Consider the following 24,348-nt stretch of genomic DNA (forward strand, 5'->3'; position numbering starts at 1 on the left):
TGCTGCCAACTGGAGGGAATGATTAAAAAACAATTTTGCAAAGGTATCCTTTTCAAATAATAATAATACTAAAAGACAAAGCAGTAGAAATTAAATTCCCAGTCCCCTACCTCAAATAAATAGTATCAGAATTTGAAATGAGACATAATTACCCCGGCAAGGTTAAAGCTGCTAATGCACACGGAATACAGAATCACCATCCATCATAATCATATCTCATATCGCAGCCATTATTTATAATTAGGACGCACAGTTTAAAAAACACATAAAGACGCCCATGCAATGCAGTAATTCTTCTGTTATTGCTCCTGGAGGGCCAATCCTGCTCCGATTTGTGGAGTCCAGGATCAGGCAAAAGTAATTCCCTGAAAGTCATTCCCAAAAAGCTCTTCTCTGGGAAGGGGAACCCACCTCAGCCCACCCACAAGCCCTGCTGACAACAGTAGGGCACAGCCAGGCTGCACTGGGTCCATCCCAGCCATTTCAAATGCAAGTGGGCTCACAAAGCATCCAGACATGAATTTACAATTTTTTCCCCAAATGCAAGTGCAGGAAGAGTGGAACTGAGCAGACAGTAGAGCCACAGGCTGGCTCAGTGAGGCAGGGACATGCAAGCGAGAGCTGGCCTGGTGGGCTTTGCCTGGGCTTTCTCCTCTGCTGGGTGGTTGCTTTTTTTTTTTTCCACCTATTTTCAAAACCACAAAACGAGTTACAGCAAAAGCTGGGAAAACCAAGAGCTAACCCCAGAGCTGCTGAAAGCTGCCCTCCTTTGAAGCGTGGGCTTTGCAGCCTGCCCCCATGCCCCAGTGAAATATTAACAAGCTTCCGGCGAAGCAGGAGGAAATTACGCTTAATATATTCTGGGGAAGTCCGCAGACAGCAGTGCCTGAGCAGCAGAGCCTGGCTCTAGAGAGACCTGCCTCCAAATCCCCTCTCCTGCCAGCAACAAGGAGCAGCCAGTCTGCAGCCTGCAGGGACATGCAGCAGCTTCATTGCACACACAGGCGCCAAGCAAAGCCCTGGCACAGTAAAACCACTGAACATGGTGGGGTACACAGCTGGTTCTGAGCCCCAAGAGTCTGGAAGAAGTGGATTTACACCCTTTGATGACAAAATAGAAAGAACAGTGGTTGGAGAGGGTGTCTGGGGGACACAGAGCCGTGATGGCAGAGGTGACAGCAAAAGCCCAGGGATGACACCAAGGAAAGGAAAGATGCATGAACACACATGTGTAATTCTAAGCTACAGCATTTTCATAGAAAAAGCAAGCTGGGATAAGGACAGGGAAGAGCTGAGGCACAAGTCTCCTGCTCAAGCAGCCCCAAGAAGGAGCTCAGCCCTCAGCAGCCCAAGGGGAACAGCCAAAGCCGGCTCCCCCCACCAGTCTCATGACTCTTACTCACAGCAGAGCTGCACATTCTCAGAAGTTTCATTAAGCTGTAAAACCAAGGAAAAAAATAACAAGGAAGGGGGGAAAATAGCCAGCTTGCAGATGCACATACAAATGCACACTCACCAGAACACAAGAAACACTTTTCTAGTGAAATTTACCATAAAGAGAGCAAAACCTCGGCCAAATTTTCAGGCCAGGTCCCCTTACTGGGGGTGCTGTGTTCCTGCAGTATGAGAGGATAATAGGCACAGGGAGTAGTCAGAAGGAGGACACAATCAGAAAAAGGCTGTGCACAGCAGCACTGCCCCACTGCCACCACAAAATGGGGGGAACAAGCCTTTTTGGGGTTTGCTGTGCCCACCTGGCCATCAGCTCTCTGGGGCAGGCTGTCTCCTTGCATGGTGAGTACCAGCCTATGCACCTCATCATAAGTGAGGGCTCTGACCTCCAGGGCTGCACACAGGAGACCTAGGGCATCCCTTGGGCCTGCACTGAGCATTTGCCAGCTCCTCCATTTCACACAGCCAGTGCACTGCCCAGCATGCCCAGGACCTGCAGGCTTGCAGGAATGAGTAAGTTTAGGGAATACCATGTTGGGAATGCCAAAGAGGGGATACTCCCCACAAGACTATGGAGGAGGAATATTACAAAGTCAAAGGGGAGAGGGTCATCCCCCCTGCAGCCAGTGCTTCCCCAAGCCCTGAAATGGTCATCAGCACCTCGCTGGGTTCTGTCTGACATCCTTCAGCCATCTCAGCCCTGATAGCACACACTAGAAGGACTTTTAACACCAGTGAAGGCTGAGTTTACCGCAAGCAAAGCAGCACGGAGAGGAGGAGGTACTTTGCAGGCTTGGGCAGAGGATCACTATTTGCCCTTCCAAGTGCTGAAAACTAATCCCCCCTTCCCCCTTTTTATCCCATTGAAAACTTGACAGAACCTCCTAGCGCTTTGCAGTTGAAATTGGCAGGTCTTAAATTAATTGACTGCAATTTTACACAACAACATGTTTAGCTGCGAGCTGGCCCGCGGCCCGCTTGGCTCGCCACCGCTCCCCAGACACTTTTCAAGCAACCTCCAAAACTTCATAACACATCGAAGGCGAGGCGAGCAGGCTGCCAACGTGACCCACTCCCTGCCAAAAGCCAGCCTTGCCTCCCCTCGCCCCCACCCCGACCCTGCTCCAGCTCCTCCGGTGTTTTCCCCCACTCTCGTTAATGGCTCGTTAAATTATTCTTGTCATCTCCGAGGATTTTTGCTGCTCCAAACGCCGAGGAGCACGGGGCGGGCTGGGTTACGGGCCCGCTGCTTTGCCATGGAAACGGCAGCCGTGGGACCAATGCACGCAACAGGAGTGAGAAAAGTCAGGGTGGTTTTTTTTTTTTTTTATTTCAATCCACCCTGACGCATTCCTGTTCTCCTTCTGCTTAATACCCCGAAGGACAAAGCCCAAAGCAAAAGATGACAAGGCAGCGGCAGGTTTGTAATGTCCCCATCCGGGACTGAGTACTTGGGTAATGCAAAAATACACAACCCCAGTACCCAGAAACGAGACGACGCCTGCAATCCTCCTCCCACCCACCCAAAAAACAGCAATGCTCCTCTTAGGACAGGGTCTGGGGGCCACTGTGGCTCATGTGGAGCCTGCCTACAACCGAGCCCCAATAACTCAGGGCTGTTCCCGGCTCGAGGGCTCCCCGCCTTGCTGCCAGCTCCCGCGAGATGCTGCGGCTGCCTGGGCCAAGCGCCCCAGCGATGAGTCAGCCCCAGCTCCCAGCCCTAATGCAATCCCGTCCCCAGTGCCGGGCAGCTTTCCAGGCCATGTCCACAACATGAAAGGCGCGCTCTCGCCGCACTGCTGGGTCGAGAGCTGGAGGAGGAGAGAGGAGGATTGCTCCGGCTCTGCCGAGGACTTGGGTCGAGCAGCTGATGCTCTGCGAAAGCCAAACTGGGGGTGGGTTGTTTGTGTGATTTCATTGCTTGAACAAACAGAAACATCCTGTATGTGATTAAGAGCCTTTATGGAAAACACACCAGCGCTGAGCCCCGCAGCTGGGGCCGAAGGTATGGCTGTGGCTGGGAGGCAGCGCGCAGCAGGGCTCGGCTGCTCCGGGGCAAGCAGAGCTCCCTGGCAGGTTCACGCAGCCACAGCACCTCAGGGATGTTCCAGACCATGCACAGGAACACACATCCCCGCTAGGAAATCACCTCCCCCCAAAAAATGTCAGCGGGGTTACCGACAGCCCACAAGCCGCAGGCGATGGCTGCTCCGGGAGAGGCAGCCAAGGCTCTAACATCACTGTGAAGCTTTAATTCTTTCCTTTATCACCTTCTGCCCGGGGATATCAAAGTACTCCACACATGCCTCAGGACTGCTCCTCCTTTTGGCTGCAGGCATCACCACCCGCGGCTGGCACAGAGGAGAACTGGACGATGTGAGCAGAAGGGAACTGACCACAGTCCAGCATCACCTCCCTTCCCCCCTCCCCGCCCCAAAAAAGGGAGAATTCCAGCTCCTGCCAAAAAGCAGGACTTGCCTGGACTTGTGCAGCCATCACCTCCGCAGCCCTTGCCCTGCACTCCAACAGAGCTGCCTCGAGGGAGCCACGCCAGGAAAACACATGCTTTTGTTTAAGGAGCACAGGCTGAGCAAGGAAAAAAGCACTTAAACGTTACACACTCACTCACCAAAAAAAAAAAAAAAAAAAAAAAGAAAATTGAAGTTTTGTAGTTGTTTCTCTTTGGCAAGGTTCAAAATAGGGTAAGGCTTTTGTTTTTGCTGGGAGGCTTTAAAAAAAGAAGTGTACTTCATCCAAACCATCCTTAAAAACATTCTTGACATTTATTACCAGAAACTTTTCCTCCAATTAATTGCTTCTATACAGCTATCATTTTCCTGATGAAAAACAACACCAGAAACTCGCAAGCTATTTAAAAAACGCTCACCCTCTCTCTCTGTTTCTCCCTTCTCTCGAGCATAAACAGAATTAGGGAGGTTAGAGGGGTCAAAAACTACAGTTTTGACTCAACAGCCTTGACCAGTGAGAGCTGCCACCCGTGGCAGGGACACTGAGGGCAAGATTTGGAGCTCAGTAGATGCTGCAAAAATACCTCAGGTCCTCAGGTATGAGGTATCACCTCTGGCTCTGACTCAAATGCACAGTGGGCCAAGTCTCCACAGAAAAATCATGTACTTGGAGATTTGGGCTGGGTTTCTAGCCAAGGCTTTCACAGCATGGTGGCAAGGATGCTCACACAAGTGTGACAGCACATGAAAGGGGGAGCTGAAGCCAAGCAGAGGTGAGTGGAGATGCTTCCATCCCAGGATATAGTCTCAGGCAGATATGGTCTCAGGGAATATCAGAGTTGTTTGCATGCTCCTTATGACTTCCATTTCCAAAATAAAGCCCAGTCTCATTTCAGTATCCCAGGTGAGCAGACAAGCACCACATTGTCACACGGTGTGCCCTTAGTCACCGAGGCAAACCACACTTTGAAGCTCAAGCAAGCACATTTCCCCTCCCCACTCCCTGCTCCTCTATCCCGACGCTGAAGGCAGCAATTTTTTGCCCTCTTTTTAAATAAGAAGCCACTGGAGGAAGAAGCCAAAGCTCACACATCCTGCATCGAAGCTGACTCATCCCCCTGGGAGAGCCCAGGCATCTCATTCCCAGGTTATGTGCTCCAGCCACAGGCTCACACTTTCCCACCGGCAGATTCGAGGAGGAAAGGAGAGGCAGGAAGCAAACCCCCAGCTGAGACAGGGAGTGTTTATCTCACCTACTAGAAACACATCTTTAATTTTAAACGTTGAGCGTAAAAACAAGATCCCTTGAGGCTCATAAACATACCAGAAAGAGAAGGAGAGCAACACGGAGTAACCCTGGAGAAATAAACGGAGAATTCAATATGGGAAGTTCCCACCCCTTGCACAGGGTGGGGATCAGCTGGCACGGGCAATACGTGTGAGGTGCATTTTTCAGGGGTTTGGGTCTTTTTAAAGGACTTGGCTTATTTCCCACATAAACCATCACAAGCATCACCCTCCCCCATGAAACCAAGCGTGGTGGCAGTAAGCCCAACCCGATGTGGTGTTTCCATCCAGAGGGGCAGAGGCTGCTCCCCTCCCTCTGCCAAGAAAGCTGCCAGTACTAGATGCCTCCAAGGTGCCACATCCCGACATCCTCACCAAGGATGCTGAGCATTTCTGTGTGGCTGTCGCCAAGACACCCACTTTCCTTAGCTAATTACAGATGCAGTCACCCTGGCCAAGACACAGACCTATTTTTGGAAACTTTCAAAGAAAAATAAATACATATGTAGAGAGAGAGAGACACACACATGCGTGCACACATCAGACTGCATCATATTTTCCTCCATTAATTTCTTCAGTTGCATTCCACTCAGCAACTACCAATTAATTTTTGACCACTGTTAACGGAAAGCAAAAAGTCAGGGAAACCAGAGAACAGCCAGATGCTGACCCAGCCTCCAAGACCAGCAGGAGGGCAAACTGCTCTACAGACCCCAAGCTTGCCCCTAAGCACCTCTGTTGAGCCCAAAATCCATCCTCAGAAGGATTTGGCTGACTTTCAGTAAAAAATTAGTTTTAAATCCTGGTTGAGAAGAGCATCAGCAGTGACACAAGTTTGGTGGAGCTCACGGTTTATATGGATAATGTGTCCTTCAGGGTGGGAAACATGACCAGGAGTTTTCAAAGGAAATGACATCCATGTGTCTCCAGCTCCCTTCCTCCCTGAGCTCCACTGAAGAACAGCCACACCAAAATCACATGTACATTTAACATTGTCCCTTCACCTGTCACTACTCCTGCTCCCATTCACACAGCTCCAGAGGTCCATCACAGCCAGCAAGGACTACAAGTTGTCCCTAGAAAGGCAAGGAAATCCCTTACCTCGGGAACTGCAAGCCCATGGAGCAGCATTACCAGCATTAAGCCTCCAGCTACAGCAGCACCAGGTTTGCTCTGTGGATGCCAGCACATAATTAAGATCTACAGGGCTCTGTCAATCAAGGGGAGAAAGAAACTGCAGGGAACCCTCTCCTGGGACACAGAAGAAGCCTACACGTTGCTGGTGCCAGGATGCCCAAGGGATGCTGGTGGGATGGCACAAATTAAATCCACCCCTGGAGAAAGCAGCCAGGCTCTCCACCCTCCAAACTGCCTCTTCTCACCTGCTTTATGAACTGTAAACGCCCCAAAGCCGAGCCTGTGCTCTCCCAGTGCAGCATCATTGTTAACTCTTGCTCCAAAAGGAACAGCCTCTTAACAGCCCATGGCAACCCAGGGTGGCCCTGGAGGGAAGATCCAGCACTGCACGCATGGGAGATGGGGTGCTACAGGGTTTGATGCTTCCATCTGGCCCACTAAGGAGGCTGGGGGGGGGAAAAGAACATTTCCAGGGCTCCAGACAAAGGCAGGAAAAGTCCAAGGAAAGCAGAGGCTGCAGAGAACAAGTCCCCTCCTGCTCCGGAACATTCTCACCAACCCTTCCCTTCGGGCCAAACCACAGACCTTGGACCCACTGGCTCTGAGCTCACACTGCAGCAGCATCAGGGAGCAGCACAAGAAATCTGCACACACAGCCTAGAAGGCAGCGGGACAACCCCCCTCTTTTACCCTGGAGCACCAACCTTTCCCAGTCTGTTCCCAAAGAAGGAATGCCCAGCAGGGTGGAGCGGCATCCCCACTACTCCAGAGCCACGCACAGCCACGCTAGTGCACAAATTGCTTCATTAAATGTCATCGCATTAAGCCAGTTTCATGAATTTAACATTGTCCCCGGACTATTGTTTGCTTGAAAATTAAATTATGGCAACATTTGCTGTTTCAACGAGTCTGTCTGTCAGGGATAGGGCTGGAGGAGGAGATGCAGGCACAGGCAGGGGATTCCACTTCAGCAGTGGGGCTTCTGTGGACATGTGGCTACAGTGAAGATGGACAAGACATCCACAGCTTCCTTCACGGGGGCAGGAGAAGGGAAAAATCAAGCCAACATGTTGTTTCAACAAAAGCTAACCATGCCAGATGTGGAGATGTAAGCCAAGCTGCCTGGAAAGGGAAACCATCTCTGTTTTGGAGCAAATAAAGGCTCTGATCAGCCCCAGCAGCCACTGGCCAGCACAGTAAAGCATCACCCCATATCCCTCAAGGCACCACAGACCCTAGCTACCTCCACACGAGGAGATCAGGTTGGCAGTCCAGGGCTTTTTGATCTTTCCAGATTACAAAGGTTTGCCGCATACAGGAACACTCTGAGAAATTTCTCATTTATTCTTCCTTTTCCCTAGAGCAGCTCCTCTCTGCAGTATCAGAAACAAAGGTGACAACCTTTCGCTTTGTAAAGAAAACCACCAAACGAAGCAGACTATAAATAGCACCCAAAACTGACCCGCATCCCCAGCCAAGGGGAATGAAATGAAGACAAGTGAACGAACAGCTTCAAGGTCAGAGAGACTTTTTTATTTCCCCTTTGTTCAAGGACTGGTAATTTTTATCCATGCAGGAGAGCAATCCAAAATACATCATTAGGGTTGTAGCTAATAAAAACCACGCTGGCTTTTCTCAGCCCGGCGTTGCTTCTTTTGCCCACACAGGGATTATGGTGGGAGGGAGATGCTTCCCCCAGCACCTGCTCTACCAGCAGGACCCCTCCTTGCATCCCTCTCCTTGCATCCCAGTGCTGAGCACCTCGGCCATGCCAGATCTGTCCCAGCACAAAGCTACCAACCAATGCTGCCCTCAAGAGCACAAAGCGTGGACAAATTAAAGCACTATCCCATTATCCTGCCTTTCTCTGCCAGACTGTAGGGATGCTCCCCACTACTTCAGCCCATTCTCCGTCTGCAGAGAGCCGGCTTGTCACACGGCACTGGCTCTCTTCCTTCTCTCCAGCTGCTAAATGGCATTAAAAGAACTAAGCATCCATTAAATAAAACTTTCCCACTTGCTTCCCATGTAGACAATTGCTCTCACTGCCACGGGGAGGTTTCGTGCTGGCATCTGGTCCATGGGTACACAAAGAGCAGGGAGGTGCCAGGATCAGCTCTGGTATAGCACAGGTCATCCAGGGAAAGCACCGGAGAGAAACAGGGATGTGGTGCCAGAGGTCTCCACCCTCATCACCAGCCAACACCCACCCCAGCTCCTTTATTCCCATTTCACCCCACAATGCCGACCCCATGGGGCACCTTTCTGCTGCCTTCCCCACCAGTACCAGCCTGCTATTAGCATCCTTTCTCCTGCTCCACTTCAGAAAAGCCCATAATTAACAAGGGCAGGGGACAACAAAAGGCCAAACAGCAGTTCTGCCAAGCAGCCTGGGGCTGACACCATCCCCAGCTGGACCTGGAGACAAATGATCCCCGCTATGTATCAAAGTCTCAGAGATGGATGACAGGATCCAGCAGCCACTAAGGGGCAGATGGAGTCCACATCCTGCATCCCCAAGTGCCATAGCACACCTCCACCTTGCTCTTGATCTATGATGGATTTTCCTCCCAGCCCAGGAGGGAAAAGCAGGGAGGTCAGCCCATGGGGATGTCTGACCTTCCCCGCAGTCATGCTTTTACCTGAGGCAGGGCTGAGACACGAAGAGATCCAGACAACACTGGAGCTGGCTGAGCTCCTGCTAAGCACACATCCTCCCTCCTCCAGCAGGCCAGGGGCTGAGGGCAAATTCCTCAGGCACCATTAAATCTGGGTTAATGGGGCTGCACAAAGGCGAAGCAGGACACCAGCACTGCCCCTTCACACCAGGCATACCGACAGTCCCTGCCTCACAAACGGCTGCCTTCCTGACGAGCCAAGCCATCTTCCCTTTCCTTGGCTGCTTTTGGTGGGAGGTAAGGGCCATTCTCCCACCTGAAAAGCCAAAATTAGTCAGTGTTTGTGAAAGTTAGCCAGTGAATAGGCACAATGGCTCCAACAGGAGGGATCCAACAGAGCTGGGCCCTCCCAGCTCATTTCCATCTTAATGGAGTGGTTTTTCCCCCTGCCCTGTCCCCATGGGGCCACCACAGAGGTCCCCAGCAGGAGGCACAGTCCAAAGCAAGAGTCACGCTCCCGTTCTCCCCAGCAGAATAAAGGTCACAGACAGGGGCCACAGCCCCGCATTCAGCAGCACAGAGATACAGAACAAAATGCTCAGCAGCTTCATGCTTCAGCAACCCAACCAAACCCACCAGCCAGGAGGGAAAACCCACTGCTTACTGCTGGCACTGCATGCCCCCAGCCAGCGGACCCACCCCTTTTCCTAACGCCAGCCCCCAGTGACTGTGACCCAGACTCAGCATCCCCAAACATATGGCTCAGCATCCCCAACAACGACCCCAAAGATCACTCATCTGCCTTGTTCTCCCAGCACTGCAAAGCCATGGCCACCGATGCCATACACAGCGCTGCAACAACATGGGCAGGACCAGCGACGCACACAGTCACAAACCCTTGCAAGCTGTTGATTTCTCCTTTCCCAGGCCTATTTTCACACTACTTCCAGGGTGGTAGCCCCGACCAGGGTGTAGGATGGTCTGCAGGGACCAGCTGTGAAGGTGGTGGTGCTGCCGTGGATGTCACCAGCTCCTGAGCACACCCTGCAGGGCATCACCGACCTGTCCCGAGGGGCTGCCAAGCAGCGTTTTTCCCTCTAACCCCTTTTCAGTCAGATTGCAGAAGTCAGGTTCACACCTGGAAGCCCTTCTGAACACACAGCGCTTTGGGGATCTACCCCATATCCCTGAGCCTTCCCCAGCTTCCCCGAGGCGCTGCTCCCCAAAAGTCACCTTGCCTGCCGGCGGCAAAGTCCAGCAGCAGCACATCCCTACGGAGCGGGCTGATGGATGGGGGTGAGGCACACGGCTGCCTGCGGGCGCCCGGCGCCAGGGAGAGGCGAGACGTGCACCGTCAGCGCTTTCGGCAGCGAAGGTTGGAGCAGGGCTGGCTGCTGCTGCCTCCCGGCTGGCCGGGCGCCAGGCTCCCAGGCCTCGCTCACCTGCCGGCTTTGTGCGGAGAGCGCAGCAGATGGGGGAGAAGAAAAAAGAGGGCTGTGGCTTGCGAGTCAAAAAGCCTGGGGCGCGGAGGGTGGAGGGAGCGGGGTTTGAGGGCAGTGAGTCCCCTGACACCTCCTCTCCTTCCCCAGGGCTGTATGAGCACGCTGGAGCATCCCTTGGAGCGCCAGGAGCCTGGAAATGTTCGTCCCCATCCATCCTGCACGAGGCAGGAGCAGAAACCCCAACAGCATGCCCCTCCAGGAGTCACCCCAGGACGAAGCCGGCAGCTGCCTGGAGCCACGGCCTCGCCGCCCCGGCAGATCCCAGAGGCCAACGGTTCACGATGAATTTCTAATTGTTTCCTCCAACAATGAGACATCCTGTTCAGAGCCGAGCGGCGCAACAAAGCCCAGCGCCGGCGAGCGGGGCCCCTTCCTGCTGAGCAGGAATGGGGCGATGCCGAGCGCTCCCTGCCACGAGCAAGGGGACGGGAAGGCTCCACCGCCCCCTCCCCACCGCCCCATCCACTTAACACGCCTGCTCTCCAGCCTCCACCTTGATTAAAACAGCTTAACGACTCCAGCGAGGGCTCTCGAGGGGGCGGGGAGCCGCCAAGAGGTATTTGATGGATTCACTTTGGCAACCGTCGGCTACCTTGTCATGCCAATAAAATTATTGCCATTGATTGGGGAGAGGCGCGGGCGCAGGCTCCGGGGAGCGCATCTCCCTCCCGGGGCTGGGCGCCCGTGGAGCTGTGTGCATGTGGGGAGGGGGCGAGGGGTCTCCAGAGGATGGGATGGGCACGGAGCAGGAGAGGGCAGAGGGAAGAGGCAGGAGGAACAAAAGGCCCTTGTGCCGGGCAGCCAGCTGGGAAGAGGCAGCAACACGGGCAGGAGAGGATTTCCAGGGGCTGCGCAGGGGTCGATGCCTGGGGAGTCCTCAAGGGTCACCGGCTGACACCGCCAGGGCCAGGGCAGGGTTCATGCTCCAAATCTGTCCTGTGTCCCCCTCCACCCGCCCCCCCCCAAAAAAAAGCCAGCCAAGGCACAGGCAGTAAGCAGGGTAGCCAGCAGCAGGGTCACGAGGCGGGCCAAGCCTTCCCGGGCACCCCGGAGCTGGATTTCACGCGCCGAGACACAAAGGGCCCCTTTTCAGCCAGAGCTGCTTACCCTGAGCCCTAAGCAGAGGGTGATGCGAAAGGATCCGTGGGGACAGGGACCAGCAGGGTGGGCAGGGAGCCTGATGGCTTCTTCTCCCAGCTCACATGGACCACCATCAGGTCAGGCATTATACCCAGGAGGCAAACACGTGGGGGCTTTTGTGATAGAAAGGAGCCAGAAGGCAACAGGGAAATCCCAAAAAGGCCCCAGTCAGCAACATCTGCTCCCCAGGGCACCTCTTTTCTACCCAGACACACCAAGAGTTGTGAACACACTGAAGCATCCTTATCCAAAGCTTTTAGAGAACACAAAGAGGGTGCCTCCATAGGCTGCCAAATCTGCTACCCCAAAGCACCCTCATCTCCCTGCCCATAGCAGGACAGGGAGCTGCACCTCAACCCTCCCCAGGACAGGAGAGAAGCACCACATCCTGCTGTTAGGGATGGGGATAACCCACTTAGTGTGAAGAGTTTATTTTTATTTTTATTATTAAAGAGGTGAAATCAAAGCAGCCAGACACAGGGCCAGTTCAGCTGTGCTTTCTGTGGGAGAGAATAAACAAGCCGTGGCAAGCACAAGCCCCGGGGGGGAGCAGATTCCCAACGGAGACACGATGCGTTCATGCCCAAGGCCAGCCAGCTCCAGGACAGAACAGGGAGCTACAGGGATTGCAGTGGTGACTGGGGAGACAGATAATCCTCCAAAAATGAGAGCTCAGCTGGCTGAGAGGGTTGTGTAGTTCAATGCTATCCTGGCTGGGATGCATCGGCTGCACTGCCCTACAACCATGCCTGCCTTAGGGATCTCCTGCAGGGCTCTGGCAGGAGGGACAGCTCACAGCCTCCCAGCTCCACAGCAACCAGGGGACAGCTGTGGGCAGGGAGTCACTGGCTGCTTTGAGAGAGGAGCTCAGCTCATCCCCCCAAAAATAACCAGACAGCACCCAAAACTGGGTCAACCCACAAGGGCTACATCAAGCTCAGCAGAGCCCCAAGGCAGTGCCGTGTTTGCATAACGAGGAGCAGATGGCAGTGAAGGAGGGCAGCCGGGTCTGTGCTGCACCTCCCAGAATGTCCCACTGCTCTGGCTTCCAGCCCCCAGCCCAGCACACTGCAGTTACTGGGAAGGGGTTGTACCATCAGCACACCCCCTTCAGTATCATCCTTCTTCCCTCTCTCCACACGACACTTCAAGCACACCCAAAATCAAGTTCTTGGTACACATAGGTCAAGAGCTGACATGGGTGCAGTGTCAAACGTGCTTTTCCAGCAGATGACTGAGCACTCCCATTGCAATCATACACACAGCTTCCTATCTACCCAAAAAATAGAAAAGACAGCCTGGGAAAGCGATAACTATCCAATAAAAAAATTGTCAATTGAGGACAGGTGGTTTCCAGGAAAAACCCAAGCATTAGGAAGTAAGCCTCATTTCCCTTTCAAAAACATCCCCTGACGTTCCTGCTGCAGCATGCTCATGGCTCACGTCCCCATGTCACTTCCCCATCCACAGCACTGTCAGACTATAGGGTGCAAAGCCAGGTCCCTGTCGTGCCAGCTCAGGAGTACGGAGGAAGTGGCTCAGTGCCAGCTCCAGCAGCGTTGGAACGCATCCCTGCATTGTTCACCTGGGCATGGCCGGAATTTCCCGAGTGCCCCAGTCCCATGACTGCTGGCACGGAGCACGGCGAGCACGCGGCACCAAGGGCTTTCCAAGCCTGGCCTCTCCACATAACTCAGGATCAGCCAAAGATAACTGCCTGCCTGGTAATGCTGCAGGACAAGCTGAGACTGGGCTGCCATGGGTTCTGCTGCTGCAACCCGCTCAGCATCCCAGGGGTTGTGATGTCCATTCCCCCAGTGCTTCCCCATCACAGCCCCTGCCCAATAGGCAGTTTTGCAAATCTGACATTGCCTGCAAGATCCTTCCACCCCCCGAAGCTGTGATGTCCCTGCAGCTGTGGTGGCAGCAGGTGCTGCCCAGCACCCTGTCCTCATGGCAGCAACTGTTAGTGGCAGGGCTGGGGAGAGGCAGCAGGGCAGCCACAGGCTCGCGTGGCTTTTTTGGGGGGGACAAAGGGAGGCTCTGTCTGCATGCAACAGTCTGGACAAATGCTGGGCATGGGAGCTGCCATCCAAGGAAAAGCCAGACGCGGCAGTGACTCTGGCCTGACCTTACCCCAGCCCAGATGGCGAGATCGGTGCCCCTCAGCAGAGCAGCATCCATTACAGGGCTCCTGGGGGTGGGGAGGGGGGCACCCAGCTGTCGGCGCAGCCCTTCTTCTCCCAGAGGAGGTGCCAGGGGTCCTGGAAAGGGCAGGGGGGCCAGCAGGCTGCACCAAGCCTAGTGTGGGTGTTTGCCATCGGGACGGTGGAGAACACCAACAGCTTAAAAGCACAGGGACTGCAACCCCTGCTGAAGGATGCACCGCCCACACCCTCCTACTCCTCCCCACACACCCCCTCTGCCTGGAGGAGCCACCTTGGCTCCACTCTGCTGAACCCCTGCCAGGCATCACATACCCTGGCTGGGGACACACTGGTTCCACTCAAAGACAGGTCAGCAGCCCCTCCTCGCCCTCCCCTGCCTCCGGCCCTGGCAGCCAGGCAGCAGGATCAGGTAGCTGCTGAGGCAGCGCTTTGCCGGGCAGCCAGGCAGCCCCTGCCGCAGGAGGGCTGGGCTGCCCACCTCAAGGTCACTGCAGGGATGAGGAGAGGACCTGGTGGTGCAGGACTTGGAGCCTGCAAAGTGCTCCCATGCTGCCATTGGAGAGCTCTGCAGCCCCAGGGAATTTTGGGGGCTCCAGGCAGGATAGGTCTATGAAACCTACCCAGCATCTCAGCATTGAGACAGGACTGAGACCCTTCTATTCAGTCTCAGCAGCTCCATGTCCTCATGCCCGGCAGGGCCAGAGAGCCACACCAGCTCTTTGGGGCACCAAGTTTAAAACTAGGAAAAACAAAGCTTGGGAAAGCCCTGCAGGGAAGGAGGCTGCTCAAACCACACCTGGGCTTCAAGCTCTGGCCAGCACACAGCTGGCTGTAGCACACAGCCCACACACCAGCCAGGCACCCACCCTAAATGACCCTTTCCAAATGGCTCTGAAGGTGCAGAGACCAGAAAAAATTCAAAAAAAGCAAGAAGAAGAAAAATCCAATCTGCTGTCTAAAAACCAACCACCAGCCCCTCCAGATAACTGAGGAACTAGAGGTGTAACACTGTCACCGTGGCTTTTTGAACCCTCCTCCCACACTCTCCTTCCTTCCCATCCCCATCTAAAACCTCCCATCTGGAGCCAAGCGGCAGGAGAAGCCGGCAGCAACATGACACCAGTCCCTCTGGATCCCTCATCGATCCGGAAGGGAGGACGAGCTGCCTCCATCCCCACAGCCCTGCTGCTGCTGTGCACCCCTCCAAGGACTGCAGAACGCCAAGCAGAAGATGTGGGGCTAGAGAGGACCCCTCCACGTTGTCTCCCACTCCAACACATGCTGCCCTTGCCCCAAAAACACTGCTAATGGGTAGGGGCACAGGTGGGTCTGTCAGGGATCCTGGGGGAATGGGGCAGAGCGAGCAGGACCTATGGGGACTACCACCCACAATGGCATCCTGTTCCAGATTCCTGCCAGGAAAACCATCCTGCCTCCTCCAGGGCACCCTGGCCAGCACAGAACAGGAGATGCAGAATGCTGTGCCCAAGACAGAGTGCTGGAGCACCTTACAAGTCACAGAGAGATGGGCCAAACCCCCCAGCCAAGCTCTGGTTCATAGCAGGGACCTTAGCAGGATCTTCATGTGGCCTTTCCCTGGCTGAGGATGTGTTAATGGAAGCTGTGTTTATACAGGGCATGTACAGCTGTAATTATAGGCATGATGTTATGATAACAGGAAATCCGTGCCCTGTGGAGATGCAGGCAGAGAAAAGCATGCACGGAGTTATTTGCTAATTGCCACCAACAAGCAGCCTTTTGTGCCTGGCAGGGTACAGGAAGTGAAGTCTCCCCCTCGGTGGGCTGGAGCCATCAGCACCCACCTCTGCCCACACTGCCCAGGTCAATGACAAGACCAGATGGACAGAGGATCCAGATGGACAGAGCTTGCCTTGTGGCAGCTCCAGGGTAAGCCCACCTACTCCTGAGACATGACAGGATGGGCTCTGATCAACCATCAGCAAAGACTCAACTTTCTTATCTCACAACCCTTCCAAATGGTAGAGGTTTTTAAATTCAGTTGGCAGTGAGAAGCAAGGGGAAATTTCCCCTCGCTGGCTCTTTGCACATTACCCAAACATATCAAGTCAGTCTACTATAGAGGCACAGCCCGACCTGTACCCCACAAAGGGCCAGTGAGGAGAATGGTCGTCCCTCCCCATCAGCATCCCTGAGGGCTTTCCTACCTTTTTGATCCTCCCGCTCCTTGTGCCTGCAAAGACGACAGTTTGTCCTCTGTAGTCATAGGCAGCCACCGAGGTCATCCCATCCTCCTTATCCACGAACAGTGGGGTTCCCTCAATGGTGACAGTCCCACCCAGAGGCTGGTTAAAATCCTGGCCACAGAAATTGTCGTCGATCTGCAGCGGCTGTCGGAAGAAAGCAGAGGAGAGATGAGCTTTTGCCAATGCCTCAACATGTTGGACCTCCCAGATGGCAATCAACCATCTCCCACCTTCCCCCCACAGCTACAGCACCGCTGGCAGCCTCCTACCCCAGCCATCCCACCTCACCAGCCAAGGGAAGGCATGAGGTGATGTTTCCCTAACATTCCCTGCGCACTGATGTAAGGCACTTGGGACAGATCCACCTCATGCATACCCTCTCTACATGTGAACAAGCTTTGCAGACCAAGACCAAGGCTCTCTGTCCTCTCCATCCTGCAGAGCAGCACTTATGAACCCAGCAGGAGCCAGTGCAGCATCCCTGTTCACCCCTCCATCCCTGCTAATGCCATCTCAGACATGTGGAATGCCAGCACAAGCTCTCCAGCACACACACATCCCTCTTCTCCTCATCCCAGCACTAGCTTCAAAAAAAACCAGCTTGGCAGCAAGGCAGGAGGCACTGAATCCTGCACCGAAGCCTCCCCTCAAAGACAAAACACTTCCCAGCCAAGGCCATGCCAAGGCAAACAAGTCAGGGCTCCTGGAAGAGCCTCACTTCACATAGCAAAGCCTCCAGCAAACATACTACCCACCTGCCAGCCCTGTTCCTCCTCCCGCAGGAACGTCTCTGGGAAATCCCCACATTTTTTCCATGCTTTCTTGCCCCAGACAAGGCGCCTGGCTCAGCCAGCTGCCTCCTCAGTCCTGCAGGAGCCCACAGACCTGGGAGAAGCTTTTGCAAGCTCCGCCAGGGCAGAGGCACAGGCAGGGCTGCAGAGGCAGGGCTGCACTGGCCCTGCTCCACTCTCAGGCTGTGACAGCAGGGACTTCCAGCAAGGACAGTCCAACCATGGGCAAGGCAAAGACAGAGGGATGTCCCCTGTGAAAGCTGAGATGCAGGCAAGTGAGTGGGGCCAGGACCAGCTCCATAGCACTCACCCCTGCCTCAAGCATCCTCACCACATCACCCTGACCTGCTGAGCAGAACAGACCCTGGCCACAGCTGTCTGGCCTGGGGGGCACGTGGGTCTCCCAGTGTTCCCACATGAGGCAACAGCTTCACATGGTCACACAGCACCAGCAAAATCCCTGTTCTGTCCCAGGCAGTGAAGGGCTTTGCCAAATCCCCAAGGGTGGCAGCGAGCCTGGGTGCAGGAGGGTTGAGTGGCAAGGCAGGCACGGCTGACAGCCTGCTCCGGTCACGGGATTCTTCCGCTTCACAAGGTTCCTTATATAATTTTGAATTTAAAGGGGAGAGAGGTTTTTTGGCAAGCAGCAGGCTCCAAATGCATGCCAGTCCCCAAGGGGTTTTAAATCCATACCGCATGTGTACAGAGCATATGGGAAAATGCTGAGCTCCCGAGCTCCATGTACACAAGGGCAGTGCAGAGCTCTGTAATTCCCACTCATCACTGCCTGGGAAGTGAGGATCAGCCCAGACCGGCTCCCTCCAACAACCCACAGTCACCCATGTGGAGGGGACAAAACACGGCACTTTTCTGTGCCCCAGCACAATACATTCGCAGCTACAATGGCATCAGCCTCCCACAGCCATGACAAGGCTGCTCACCCTCCTCACCATGCCACCATTCCAGCTCCAAGGCCAGTGGTCCCACTCCTGGCTGCAGCAGGAACTCAGTGCTGTGCCAGCCTTCCACCCGCAGAAGACCAGTCACATTCAGCCTCCGAGGCACTCTGGGGATGCTGGGCTGTGCCCTCAGTTACTCTGACTTCTGGTTTGGGGTGTTGAGTTAATGTACAGACAAAGATCAACTGCCTTCCCCTCCTGACTGTTGCTCATCCTTCCCTGAATTGGGGGAATTCCTACAGCCAGTCATGAGAGGTGCGGGGATCCCCAAAACAGGAACATGGGACACCACGCATCTCTGCAACCACAGGAAAAAGAGGGAAGGGAAATTACAACCTCTCCACTCACCCTCTGAATGCCAGCCTTGCCCTCCTCTATCCATCAGCCAACACACATATTAAGCATCCTCCTCTGCATTATGAGGCTGGGAATTTTAAAACAGCAGATCCTAGAAAATTATCTTCCCAATCACAGTGAGATGCAAGCGATGCTCCAGCTGACACACAGCTCCCTTCCAGATACCTGAGATTTCTCGGGTGCTTTGTTGTGGGAAAAAAAATTCTGCTCCCAACAGCCCAAATAAACCCCAGCACCTTCCACCCTGCCATCTGCAGTAGCAGAGGGGTTATGGGCAATGCCACAAAGGTATTCAAACCCTGGCACTCCTGGGTGCAAGTTCTGCTCTCTCTGAGCTCAATCTGCAGCTTCCCCAACCCCGCGGCTGCTGAATATGCAAGAGGAGATGTTTATGGTGTTTACTGCTCTCTGCTTTGTCTCAACATACTCTCTGGGAAATGACAAATACAGCTGCGCTCTGGGACCGAGGAGCTCCCGCCGCCGCCATGCCGACACCACCTCGATAAATAATTACGCCGACAATTAGCTCATTAACAGCAAACTGCCTCGTTAGGGAAGCGCAGGCGGCACGGAGAGGTCGGGCCAAGGGCGGCAGTGCCGGGGTTAGAGAACCCACCGACATCCCTGGGAGATGTAAGCTGCGGGGAGAGGCAGGGCAGAGGGACAGAGGGAAGGCTGGACAGAGGGACAGCTGTCCCCCAGCCGGTGCTGGCAGGGACTGACACACACCACGGCACGCGAGGGCCAGTGACCTTGCGTTTCAGCCCGTGGATGCTGGGATCTGCAGGAGGTGTCGGGATCTGCCCACTCTTGCATTTGCATGGGTTTTTGCAGGGACCACAGCCTTCAGCCCATTGCAAAGGGGGGGTTGTTTCTTTTGTGGTTTTTTGGGGTGTTTTTAAATTCTTTTAATCTTTGGTTTTTATATCCACGATTTCCTTTGGCACTCCTCTCAGTTGCCCCTGGCTCGGACACCCCAGGCTGCCACCTGCACAGCGCAGCAGTCCTCTCTCCCAGCACTAACCTACCTCCCCAAAACAGGGTCAGGAAATTCGGATTTCCTGAGGAAAGGGACCTGAGGGAGGGGGAAAGCAGGCCCACAGCACCAAGCGAGCAGGAGCGGGTGTCTCCTTGATATGCCTTGTCTCATTGCCTCCCTTCAAGCCCACTTACGAAAGCAATGAGGGAGCAGACAGCACGGCAAGGCTCGCATCACTCAGCATTATTAATTAGCCAGTAATTCGCCAGTTAACACCATTATAGGCTCACCCCATCCCCCTGTGCACCTCCAGGGGCTGCAGTGGAGGATGTGGAGGGATGCAAAGAGCCAGGGTTACAGGAGGCTGGTACCAAGTGCCAGGCTGGGATGCCAGGCCTTTTGTGCGTTAATCGCTGCTCAGGAATAATCCCAGTGTGGTACAGTTTGTCACCACCTGCATTTCTCTGGCTGCCCCGGAAAGGATTTGGCTTATCCTGGCCCACTTTCAGCCGGTTTGTCACCAGCCATTGCCCTGTGCCAGCAAGCTGGGCAGCAAGCCTTACTGAGGAGTCAAAATTCATTTTTTCCCTGGGGTAGCCCAGGGAAAGCTGATGCCCACATTCTGCTGGCTCCAGGCACTGGCTTTGCCCCCACTGCCAGCCCAGGAGTAAAGGGCTCCAGGAACTCTAAATAACTCCCTGCTACACATCTGCACTCCAGCTCCATCCCGCTGCCCTTTCCCAGCACCAGCTCTGGATAATCAGAGCTATCCTGCAGGGCTGGGGATGAGCATCCCTTGGCCCTGCACTGCTCGAGGTCTGGGAGTGCAGTGCCAGTAAAACCTCCTCCAGCATCGACCAGACTCAGCCCCTTACTGCCATGAAGGAGCAGAGCAAGAGATCTCCTTGAACATTTTCCATATGGATGGGGTGTAAATCCCAAGCAACTACCAACGTGAGCAATTACATCTTGCCTCCTTCAAAATAAAAAAAATCAGCATCCCCTTTATTTCCTAGCCAGTTGTCACCACTGAGAGATCCATCACTGCCATGACCCACCCCAGAGGTGGCTTTATTTTGTTTAGGGGCACAGAAATTCCTGCCAGAAGGATGTTACATGCTTCAAGTGCTCTGGTTTGGCTTGTGCTTAACACAGCAAGGAGCTGAGGGCTTGACTCATGATCCAGTCATGTCTTGCCCCACTCTGCCTGGCAGCTGGAGAAGGACTGGGACAGAAAACACCACCTGGCTCCCCTGGGAGAGTGTATCACTGCACAACCCAACCCATAGAAAAGCAGGAGCCTCCCCATCAGGGCACACATCCTTCCACCCCACAAGAGCCACATCTGTGGGACCCAAAGAGTACCTTGAGATCCAAAGAGTACCTTGAGATCCACACACTACCCAGTGGCTGGCTACCAGGTAGCAATCCCAGGACCTTCAGAGTTTAAACCATCCCCAGAGTGCAGGGGAACAGAGCACCCTCCCCAAACCCAGGGGACATGGCATGAGTGGGGCACTGGGAGAGGTGAGCCAGGAGTGTAGGAGCAAGCAGCGAGCAGCTCCACCGCCGGAGCCAGCAGCTGCGCGACCCAACAGGCAGCCGTGTAACGATTTCATCATTTTCCAGCAAAATTGAATTAGTTCAAAGCCAAAATCTGATTTGCGAGCCCAGCGCTCTTGACAGCAAACCCTTTACTTTGTCAGGCAGCTGTTAGCTGTCTCCTCCAGAGCGGCGGAGAGGACAGTGGAAGAGAAGGCAGGACTGCTCCACAGGGACCCCCTGCCTGCCTGCTTGCACCCAAACCCCTGCTCAAGCAGGGCTGAGGGCTTGGTGATGAGTGCTGAACACCAGCAAGTGGAGCTTGGGGAGGTGGGTGATAGCAGGTGGGTCAGGACCTCCACCAGACCCTCCCAAACACACACACCAGCACCTCAAGCCTACCTCAGCCTGGCATCTGACCCTACTTGGGGACTACCCAGCTGATGACCTCTGCATCACCTGGAGTTGTAGCCCCCAGCAACTACTGGTGGTTTATAACATTGCCAGGAAAAGAATGCAGTAACAGTAACAGTTCAATGAGAAAACAAACCTCGAGAGCCAAGCATGGAGGTGCCCTGCCCATCACCACTCAGAGGTCCCACACTGAGCACCTGAGACACCAGCAGGGACCAGACACACCCAGGTGAGAACCAGACAGGAAGACACCTCTGTGGGGACAGGAGCGCAGTGCTCCCTCAGTTGGGAATCACTAGTAGCAGCACTCACCTCCTGCACCTCCTGGATGACAATTTGCATTGGCCACTCTCCAACCCCACCTCACTGACAGCACCCTGTGCCCTCCCAACACCCCATGGAGAGGATGTAGTCCCTCCATGCTGAACATCTGACCACTTCTGCTGGGACCACCAGACTTCCCACCTCCATTTATCAGGTCTCTGCTCCCTGTTCCCCCACATCCTGCTGCCTCCAACACCTTCTGCTTGGCCACTGCCAAGCCCCAGGTGACACAACACTCACAAATCCACACATGCAAGGGACTCCACAGCAGAGCTGCAGCAGATGCCCTGAGGTCTGAGCATCCCACCCTCCCAGCCCAACTCACTGACACTCCCCAAATCCACAGGGCAGGGCCATCAGAAACAGAGACCTCCATCGGCATGGGGCCCCTTCTTTGAGGCTCTCCATAGGCACTAATGCAGCCCAAATCCAGATGGCTGCCCCACCACAAAGCCGTGATCTCCACAAGGAATGCTACCAGGCAAACAGAGCCCTGCCCCAACACCACCAGTCCTCCCACTGGGAAAACACAATTCAGGTCAGGACACTGGGAAAAGTCCAGCCAGAATACACCAAGAGGAGTCAGAAATGGTCTGGCCTGGGTAGAGAAAAGTGGGAACTTACCGAATTGATGCAGCCCAGCTCCTTATTCAAGAGCCAGGGCAGCGAGAGTTTCCCTTCCCCTCTGTAGCATGACTGGATACGCTCCTTGATCTTATCCTTGATCTTCTTCAACGTGAAGAGGCAGAGCACAGACTCCTTGGGAGGCTTAACCCTATTTTTCTGGCCCTGGGAGAAGATGGTGAAGAGGATATCCTCCTGCTCTGAGATGCCCAGGTACTTGGCCAAAGCCTTGCCAGGCTTGGTCAGGTAGGCATCCTGGATCAGGCGGTACTCAATGCCGTCCTGCACGCAGCCAATGGGGAATTCCACGTAGGAGTAGAACTTGGGGTCATCCACGCAGAGGCGGACGATCTTGGAGGTGAAAAACTGCTCCCCAGTGGAGTCGGGAGAGGTGAGCTGGGTGTCCAGCTGCAGGGTCAGGTAGTAAACAAACTGCTCGCTGCTGAAGCTGTAGATGTAGTAGATGTCAAAGGTGGGGAACTTGGAGAGTGTATCCGAGGGGATTTTGAGCTGCGAGGAGACAAACTCATCCTGGTAGACAAAGCCAAACATCTCTGCGTTCTCCTCGTTGGCCATCAGCTTGCGGCTGGAGAGGGTGGGGAAGTACTCTGACTTCCCATCGATGGGCGTCCCAATGAAGAGCTTGTTCTGCCCGTTCAGCACCTCGATGATGACCCCAGACATGGTCCCCGACTCGTTGACACTGGAGAGGTAGTGCTCCTTGCGGTGGTGGGGCTCACCCAACTTGAAGAGGTCGTCCAGCCGCAGGAACTGGCAAATCCCCTGGGAGGCACTGCCGCAGGCAATCAGCCGATTCCCCGAGTAGTCCACCAGCAGCAGTTTGTTCACGTTGTTGGTGGTCACCAGCCCATGCGGGCAGGACTGGACACTGGGCGGAGGGTAACATTTCTCATTGTCCTCCACGGGCCCTGTCACATGGGTCCTCAGGAGCGTGAGGTTATTGGAGAGCTTGTAGATCCTATTGACAGCCCCCACATAGACCTCCCCGGTTTTGTTATGGACCACCAAGTGCGTCAAGCTCCAGTCTGTCACCGGGAAAGTCCTAAAGGGAGACTTGGGGCTGCCTTCCGCCAGCGGTAGCCAGGTGCTCCCCAAGAGCAGCAAGGTCCAAATGTGGATGGACAAGTGGTGCTTGAGCCAAAGGAGCCACATTGCAGCAGCCTCACATCCAGCCAAGGCCATGCCCAAACCCAGCCACAAAATAAATAGAAACAAACCCAAACTAAAGGGATGAGGGAGGGAGGAGGAGCTAACGGGACACAGTCTCCTCTGCTTCCGCTGCACTCAGCATTCAGGGCATCGTGGGCATGGCCAGTCCAGTCAGCCCTAGAGGGAAAAAGAGAAGAAAAGTGGGATTAGGAGACTTTCCTGCACAGTCTCGAGATTGCTCCACTCCCACCCAGCAGACTCTGCTGCTTCACACTTTTCTAGCAGGCAGAAGAGACCTGTTTCCCCAGACCCACTCCACAGCGGTGCCGGGAACAGTTACAAAATCACAGTCACCAGAAACACAGCCCAAGCCCCTGCACAGAGGAGGATCTCAAAAGCACCTTTTAAAGGAGCTGAGAGAGCCAAGAGCCCTGGCATGCTGCCCGCCATCCTGCCACCTGCCTGCCTGGCAAACCCCAGGAGGGTCATGGGCAGGAGGGGTTGGAAGGAGCAAGCGGGCACAGCAAGGACAAGCCTGTCCTTCTAGCATTTCCATGCATTAGAAAACACAGGGCCAGACATGAGGCAGTTGGTTTGAGAGGCTCCAAGGGGACAAGAGGGCACACGCAGGAAGGATGGAATGCTCTGCCTGCTGCTGTGCCACAGCTTGGGCTCACCAACACGGAGCAGCAAGGCAGCAAGGAGCCAGCCAAATACCCCACACCAGTGTGACATTTGCATCCTGTCAGTGGGGAGGAGATGGCCACAGAAAGCCAATGCACAGCTCTCCTCTCTGCATCAGCTCAGCTCCCCTTACATTACACCCATCCGTGTCTTCTTCATCCACCCTCCCCATGTAGGCACAGCACCCTTGGACCAACCTGGGGTTGTGCAAACCCCCTGCCAGCACACAGCCCATCCTACGGTCACAATCCACCCACCCTGGGTGGGAACAAGGTCCATGGCTGGGACACCAGCTCAGTTTCCCAGCCACTGCAGATAAGCCACTCCAAAAGGGAGTGGAGGAGGAGGAGAGCCTCTCTCTCTCCTCCCTCTCCTTATCGTCCATCTCTGACTCAGCCCAGGATAACCTTCAAGATGAACCCCAGCAGGGAGTGGCACAGGTAGGAAATATGGCCCGCGGTGACTGGCAGCTCTGCCAGATGCCAGTCAGGGCAAGGCAGGGTGTCA

The 24,348-nt window shown here is 54.6% G+C and overlaps 1 protein-coding gene across 1 annotated transcript in view; it reads right to left on the reverse strand.

The window, feature by feature from the left end:
- PLXNA1 (plexin A1) overlaps positions 1–24,348 on the reverse strand; it is a 113,006-nt gene that overhangs the window by 75,709 nt on the left and 12,949 nt on the right. Inside the window, exons 2-3 of the mRNA XM_085072586.1 lie at positions 21,988–23,334; positions 15,959–16,141 (exon numbers count right to left, since the gene is read on the reverse strand). Of these exons, the coding sequence (XP_084928712.1) occupies positions 15,959–16,141; positions 21,988–23,190 (1,386 nt within the window). The 5' untranslated portion in view covers positions 23,191–23,334. The remainder of the gene's footprint in view (positions 1–15,958; positions 16,142–21,987; positions 23,335–24,348) is intronic.

This window comes from Lichenostomus cassidix, chromosome 12 (genome assembly GCF_008360975.1).
Source record: "Lichenostomus cassidix isolate B80296 chromosome 12, HeHo_3.0, whole genome shotgun sequence".
In the NCBI taxonomy this organism is placed as follows: domain Eukaryota; kingdom Metazoa; phylum Chordata; class Aves; order Passeriformes; family Meliphagidae; genus Lichenostomus; species Lichenostomus cassidix.